General features: G+C 51.6%; 1 protein-coding gene across 1 annotated transcript in view; it reads left to right on the forward strand.

Moving 5' to 3' along the window:
• The window catches only part of triobpb (TRIO and F-actin binding protein b), a 28,526-nt gene that overhangs the window by 18,885 nt on the left and 681 nt on the right, over positions 1 to 8,960 (forward strand). Inside the window, exons 15-19 of the mRNA XM_035525673.2 lie at positions 6,598 to 6,757; positions 6,925 to 7,035; positions 7,886 to 7,972; positions 8,276 to 8,456; positions 8,820 to 8,960. The exon at positions 8,820 to 8,960 is cut by the window's right edge and continues 681 nt beyond it. Of these exons, the coding sequence (XP_035381566.2) occupies positions 6,598 to 6,757; positions 6,925 to 7,035; positions 7,886 to 7,972; positions 8,276 to 8,437 (520 nt within the window). The 3' untranslated portion in view covers positions 8,438 to 8,456; positions 8,820 to 8,960. The remainder of the gene's footprint in view (positions 1 to 6,597; positions 6,758 to 6,924; positions 7,036 to 7,885; positions 7,973 to 8,275; positions 8,457 to 8,819) is intronic.

Raw genomic sequence — 8,960 nt, forward strand, 5'->3', positions numbered from 1 at the left:
CACACACAGACCAGCAACAGTGAGTGTACACACACACACACACAGACCAGCAACAGTGAGTGTACACACACACACACACAGACCAGCAACAGTGAGTGTACACACACACACACACAGACCAGCAACAGTGAGTGTACACACACACACACACAGACCAGCAACAGTGAGTGTACACACACACACACACAGACCAGCAACAGTGAGTGTACACACACACACACACAGACCAGCAACAGTGAGTGTACACACACACACACACAGACCAGCAACAGTGAGTGTACACACACACACACACAGACCAGCAACAGTGAGTGTACACACACACACACACAGACCAGCAACAGTGAGTGTACACACACACACACACAGACCAGCAACAGTGAGTGTACACACACACACACACAGACCAGCAACAGTGAGTGTACACACACACACACACAGACCAGCAACAGTGAGTGTACACACACACACACACACACACACACACACAGACCAGCAACAGTGAGTGTACACACACACACACACACACACACACACAGACCAGCAACAGTGAGTGTACACACACACACACACACACACACACAGACCAGCAACAGTGAGTGTACACACACACACACACACACACACACAGACCAGCAACAGTGAGTGTACACACACACACACACACACACACACACACAGACCAGCAACAGTGAGTGTACACACACACACACACACACACAGACCAGCAACAGTGAGTGTACACACACACACACACACACACACAGACCAGCAACAGTGAGTGTACACACACACACACACACACACAGACCAGCAACAGTGAGTGTACACACACACACACACACACACAGACCAGCAACAGTGAGTGTACACACACACACACACACACACAGACCAGCAACAGTGAGTGTACACACACACACACACACACACACAGACCAGCAACAGTGAGTGTACACACACACACACACACACAGACCAGCAACAGTGAGTGTACACACACACACACACACACAGACCAGCAACAGTGAGTGTACACACACACACACACACACAGACCAGCAACAGTGAGTGTACACACACACACACACAGACCAGCAACAGTGAGTGTACACACACACACACACAGACCAGCAACAGTGAGTGTACACACACACACACACACACACACACAGACCAGCAACAGTGAGTGTACACACACACACACACACAGACCAGCAACAGTGAGTGTACACACACACACACAGACCAGCAACAGTGAGTGTACACACACACACACACAGACCAGCAACAGTGAGTGTACACACACACAAACACAGACCAGCAACAGTGAGTGTACACACACACACACACACAGACCAGCAACAGTGAGTGTACACACACACACACACACAGACCAGCAACAGTGAGTGTACACACACACACACACACAGACCAGCAACAGTGAGTGTACACACACACACACACACAGACCAGCAACAGTGAGTGTACACACACACACACACACAGACCAGCAACAGTGAGTGTACACACACACACACACAGACCAGCAACAGTGAGTGTACACACACACACACACAGACCAGCAACAGTGAGTGTACACACACACACACACACACACAGACCAGCAACAGTGAGTGTACACACACACACACACACACACACACACAGACCAGCAACAGTGAGTGTACACACACACACACAGACCAGCAACAGTGAGTGTACACACACACACACAGACCAGCAACAGTGAGTGTACACACACACAAACACAGACCAGCAACAGTGAGTGTACACACACACACACACACAGACCAGCAACAGTGAGTGTACACACACACACACACACAGACCAGCAACAGTGAGTGTACACACACACACACACACACAGACCAGCAACAGTGAGTGTACACACACACACACACACACAGACCAGCAACAGTGAGTGTACACACACACACACACAGACCAGCAACAGTGAGTGTACACACACACACACACAGACCAGCAACAGTGAGTGTACACACACACACACACAGACCAGCAACAGTGAGTGTACACACACACACACACACACACAGACCAGCAACAGTGAGTGTACACACACACACACACACACACACACAGACCAGCAACAGTGAGTGTACACACACACACACACACACACACACAGACCAGCAACAGTGAGTGTACACACACACACACAGACCAGCAACAGTGAGTGTACACACACACACACACACACACAGACCAGCAACAGTGAGTGTACACACACACACACACACACACAGACCAGCAACAGTGAGTGTACACACACACACACACACACACACAGACCAGCAACAGTGAGTGTACACACACACACACACACACACACAGACCAGCAACAGTGAGTGTACACACACACACACAGACCAGCAACAGTGAGTGTACACACACACACACACACACACAGACCAGCAACAGTGAGTGTACACACACACACACACAGACCAGCAACAGTGAGTGTACACACACACACACACACACACACACACAGACCAGCAACAGTGAGTGTACACACACACACACAGACCAGCAACAGTGAGTGTACACACACACACACAGACCAGCAACAGTGAGTGTACACACACACACACACACACACACACACACAGACCAGCAACAGTGAGTGTACACACACACACACAGACCAGCAACAGTGAGTGTACACACACACACACAGACCAGCAACAGTGAGTGTACACACACACACACACAGACCAGCAACAGTGAGTGTACACACACACACACACAGACCAGCAACAGTGAGTGTACACACACACACACAGACCAGCAACAGTGAGTGTACACACACACACACACAGACCAGCAACAGTGAGTGTACACACACACACACAGACCAGCAACAGTGAGTGTACACACACACACACACAGACCAGCAACAGTGAGTGTACACACACACACACACAGACCAGCAACAGTGAGTGTACACACACACACACACAGACCAGCAACAGTGAGTGTACACACACACACACACAGACCAGCAACAGTGAGTGTACACACACACACACAGACCAGCAACAGTGAGTGTACACACACACACACAGACCAGCAACAGTGAGTGTACACACACACACACAGACCAGCAACAGTGAGTGTACACACACACACACAGACCAGCAACAGTGAGTGTACACACACACACACACAGACCAGCAACAGTGAGTGTACACACACACAGACCAGCAACAGTGAGTGTACACACACACAGACCAGCAACAGTGAGTGTACACACACACAGACCAGCAACAGTGAGTGTACACACACACAGACCAGCAACAGTGAGTGTACACACACACAGACCAGCAACAGTGAGTGTACACACACACAGACCAGCAACAGTGAGTGTACACACACACAGACCAGCAACAGTGAGTGTACACACACACAGACCAGCAACAGTGAGTGTACACACACACAGACCAGCAACAGTGAGTGTACACACACACAGACCAGCAACAGTGAGTGTACACACACACAGACCAGCAACAGTGAGTGTACACACACACAGACCAGCAACAGTGAGTGTACACACACACAGACCAGCAACAGTGAGTGTACACACACACAGACCAGCAACAGTGAGTGTACACACACACAGACCAGCAACAGTGAGTGTACACACACACAGACCAGCAACAGTGAGTGTACACACACACAGACCAGCAACAGTGAGTGTACACACACACAGACCAGCAACAGTGAGTGTACACACACACAGACCAGCAACAGTGAGTGTACACACACACAGACCAGCAACAGTGAGTGTACACACACACAGACCAGCAACAGTGAGTGTACACACACACAGACCAGCAACAGTGAGTGTACACACACACAGACCAGCAACAGTGAGTGTACACACACACAGACCAGCAACAGTGAGTGTACACACACACAGACCAGCAACAGTGAGTGTACACACACACAGACCAGCAACAGTGAGTGTACACACACACAGACCAGCAACAGTGAGTGTACACACACACAGACCAGCAACAGTGAGTGTACACACACACAGACCAGCAACAGTGAGTGTACACACACACAGACCAGCAACAGTGAGTGTACACACACACAGACCAGCAACAGTGAGTGTACACACACACAGACCAGCAACAGTGAGTGTACACACACACAGACCAGCAACAGTGAGTGTACACACACACAGACCAGCAACAGTGAGTGTACACACACACAGACCAGCAACAGTGAGTGTACACACACACAGACCAGCAACAGTGAGTGTACACACACACAGACCAGCAACAGTGAGTGTACACACACACAGACCAGCAACAGTGAGTGTACACACACACAGACCAGCAACAGTGAGTGTACACACACACAGACCAGCAACAGTGAGTGTACACACACACAGACCAGCAACAGTGAGTGTACACACACACAGACCAGCAACAGTGAGTGTACACACACACAGACCAGCAACAGTGAGTGTACACACACACAGACCAGCAACAGTGAGTGTACACACACACAGACCAGCAACAGTGAGTGTACACACACACAGACCAGCAACAGTGAGTGTACACACACACAGACCAGCAACAGTGAGTGTACACACACACAGACCAGCAACAGTGAGTGTACACACACACAGACCAGCAACAGTGAGTGTACACACACACAGACCAGCAACAGTGAGTGTACACACACACAGACCAGCAACAGTGAGTGTACACACACACAGACCAGCAACAGTGAGTGTACACACACACAGACCAGCAACAGTGAGTGTACACACACACAGACCAGCAACAGTGAGTGTACACACACACAGACCAGCAACAGTGAGTGTACACACACACAGACCAGCAACAGTGAGTGTACACACACACAGACCAGCAACAGTGAGTGTACACACACACAGACCAGCAACAGTGAGTGTACACACACACAGACCAGCAACAGTGAGTGTACACACACACAGACCAGCAACAGTGAGTGTACACACACACAGACCAGCAACAGTGAGTGTACACACACACACAGACCAGCAACAGTGAGTGTACACACACACACAGACCAGCAACAGTGAGTGCGCACACACAGACCAGCAACAGTGAGTGCGCACACACAGACCAGCAACAGTGAGTGCGCACACACAGACCAGCAACAGTGAGTGCGCACACACAGACCAGCAACAGTGAGTGCGCACACACAGACCAGCAACAGTGAGTGCGCACACACAGACCAGCAACAGTGAGTGCGCACACACAGACCAGCAACAGTGAGTGCGCACACACAGACCAGCAACAGTGAGTGCGCACACACAGACCAGCAACAGTGAGTGCGCACACACAGACCAGCAACAGTGAGTGCGCACACACAGACCAGCAACAGTGAGTGCGCACACACAGACCAGCAACAGTGAGTGCGCACACACAGACCAGCAACAGTGAGTGCGCACACACAGACCAGCAACAGTGAGTGCGCACACACAGACCAGCAACAGTGAGTGCGCACACACAGACCAGCAACAGTGAGTGCGCACACACAGACCAGCAACAGTGAGTGCGCACACACAGACCAGCAACAGTGAGTGCGCACACACAGACCAGCAACAGTGAGTGCGCACACACAGACCAGCAACAGTGAGTGCGCACACACAGACCAGCAACAGTGAGTGCGCACACACAGACCAGCAACAGTGAGTGCGCACACACAGACCAGCAACAGTGAGTGCGCACACACAGACCAGCAACAGTGAGTGCGCACACACAGACCAGCAACAGTGAGTGCGCACACACAGACCAGCAACAGTGAGTGCGCACACACAGACCAGCAACAGTGAGTGCGCACACACAGACCAGCAACAGTGAGTGCGCACACGCACACATAGACCCGCAACAGTGAGTGCGCACACGCACACATAGACCCGCAACAGTGAGTGCGCACACGCACACGCACACGCACACACACAGACCCGCAACAGTGAGTGCGCACACGCACAGACCAGCAACAGTGAGTGCGCACACGCACACACATACAGAGACCAGCAACAGTGTACACACACACAGAGCAGATCCACAGAGAGACCAGCAACAGTTAGTGTACACACACACACACACACACACACACACACACACACACACACACACACACACACACAGAGCAGATCCACAGAGAGACCAACAACAGTGAGTGTACACACACACACACACACACACACACACACACACACACAGAGCATATCCACAGAAACCAGCAACAGTGAGAGTACACACACACACACACAGAGCAGATCCACAGAGAGACCAGCAACAGTGAGTGCACACACACGCGCACCGACCAGCAACAGTGAGTGTACACACACACACACGCACAGACCAGCAACAGTGAGTGTACACACACACACACACCAGGTTCACACACACTCATGCTGTGCCAGGGCGCTGCTCTTTTATCCAATGGTCAGAGCTCATGCTTACCTCCTGTCAGTCCTGGAATCGAGTTACAGGGGTTTACGTGTGTGTGTGTGTGTGTGTGTGTGTGTGTGTGTGTGTCCAGGGTGGAGGTGGTGTGTCTCCGTCGTGAGTTACAGTCTCTCTCTGAGCAGTATACTCAGAAGTGTGTGCAGCTGACGCAGGCACAGCAGAGCAGTGGAGTGAGACAGAGAGAACTAGACATACAGGAGAGAGAGCTGGAACAACTCCGCCGGGAAAACCAGGTCAGAAACACACACGTGCACACTTATGTGAGGTGAGAAATTTGCAGTTGTTTTGTGCGAGCAAGTGTTTGTAATTATTCTAAATTCTGCTTCCCTCTCTGTCCCTCTCCCTCTGCATCTCTCCTCTCTCTCTCTCCCTCTCTCTCTCTCTCTCTCTGTCTCTGTAGGATCTTCACACTCGTTTAGCAGAAGAAATTCAACGCATGCGCTCTTGCATCACAGGTCAGGAGGAGGTTGCCACTGGTGACACCAAACTGCGCACAGTGTGTGAGTTGGAGGTAAGGCAGCTCTACTGGCTCAGTCCACCTTCCTGAAGGTGCAGGGTGTGATGATGGTGGGGTGGTGATAGTATGGTGGTGGTGTGGGGGTGTTGATGGGGTGGTGATGGTGTGGGGGTAGGGTGGTGATGGTGTGGGGGTGGTGGTGTGGGGGTGATGGGGTGGTGATGGTGGTGTGGGGGTGATGGGGTGGTGTGGTGATGGTGTGGGGGTGGGGTGGTGATGGTGGGGTGGTGATTATGTGGTGATGGTGGTGGGGTGGTGATTATGTGGTGATGGTGGTGGGGGGTGGTGTGGGGGTGATGGGGTGGTGTGATGGTGTGGGGGTGGTGGTGGGGGGTGATGTGGTGATGGTGTGGGGGTGGTGGTGGGCGGTGGTGTGGGGGTGGTGGGGTGGTGATTGTGTGGTGATGGTGGTGGGGGGGTGTAATGATGGTGTGGTGATGGGGTGGGGGTGGTGGTGCTGTGGGGGTTATGGGGTGGTGTGGTGATGGTGTGGGGGTGATGCGGTGGTGTGGTGATGGTGTGGGGGTGATGGGGTGGTGTGGTGGGGGTGATGGGGTGGTGTGGTGATGGTGTGGGGGTGGTGTGGTGATGGTGTGGGGGTGTAATGATGGGGTGGGGTGGTGGTGGTGTGGGGGTGTAATGATGGGGTGGGGTGGTGGTGGTGTGGGGGTGTTGATGGGGTGATGGGGGTGATGTGGGGTGGTGATGGTGTGGGGGTGATGTGGGGGTGTAATGATGGGGTGGGGTGGTGATGGTGTGGGGGTGGTGGGGTGGTGTGGGGGTGATGGTGTGGGGGTGGTGGGCGCAGTGCTGGATTTATTCCTTCTTTGTCTGTTCTGTTGAGGTGCTGCTGAGAGTGAAGAACACTGAGGTGAACTACTTACAAAAGGAGATCACGTGTCTACGGAATGAAGTGCATTTTCTCAATGTGGTACGTCCTGGAGCCCAGAGAGACAGCCTAGGGGTGGGTGTGTGTGGGTGGGTGTGTGTGGGTGAGAGAGAGATAGAGAGCGAGAGGGGTAGTCTGATGGTCTGGTTGTTTTGAATGAGTAAGAAAGAAAATAATATTTTTTTGATCATCATTGATCTAATTTAAGGTAAAACAAACAAATGAAGGTGAAATACATTAAAACATCAGATCATCAAAATCTCCCACCACAAATCTGAAGTTCTCTGTCCACAAAATTCGTGTGTGTGTGTGTGTGTGTGTGCGCGCGCGTGCGTGTGTGTGTAGGAGAAGCAGAGTGTGTGTGAGCGCTATATGAGCGTGTGTGAGGATCTGAAGGTGTTTAAGGAGCGGAATGAACAGGAACTTCAATCTCTGCGTGAACATCTCAGACTAGCCATGGCTGCCCTGCAGGAGGGACAGGGCCTTGGCAACAGCCTGCAGCACTGACCCCTGCTGCCAAACACAGGTACTGCAGCACAGCCTCCGTGTTTCCCCCCAGTGGGCCTACCAAGCATATGTAACAGTGGAGTGTATGGATGTGTAATACTACCAGGTGTGTGTAACAGTGCCTGGGGGAACCTGCATAAACTACAGACTAATGTGCACAGCAGAATGTATCTTTACTCATCTGCACAGGGAGAATCAATAACACACCAAAAGCCCACTGTATTATCCACCCGTACGCCAACACACACAGATAATGGCTAGTTCACCCAGCTCGCTGACTCCCCATCACAACACTGACTGACTGGGAGTGTTTGCTGTCGTACTTCTTACTGATGTTTTAATGGGATTTCTCTTTTTTTTTTTATACTGTTGTTTGTTTCAGCTGAAGAGGTGGAACTGGGAGTACCATTTGCCTTTCATTTCAGTCCAGTCAGCCAATCAAGAACAGGGACCTGTGTCAGCTGACCTGATGCACTGGGTCTCTTAAATCTCTGCCTGCACTCTTTTTATAATGAGCTACATG

This window comes from Electrophorus electricus, chromosome 6 (assembly GCF_041902795.1).
Source record: "Electrophorus electricus isolate QZ-2024a chromosome 6, ASM4190279v1, whole genome shotgun sequence".
NCBI lineage: Eukaryota > Metazoa > Chordata > Actinopteri > Gymnotiformes > Gymnotidae > Electrophorus > Electrophorus electricus.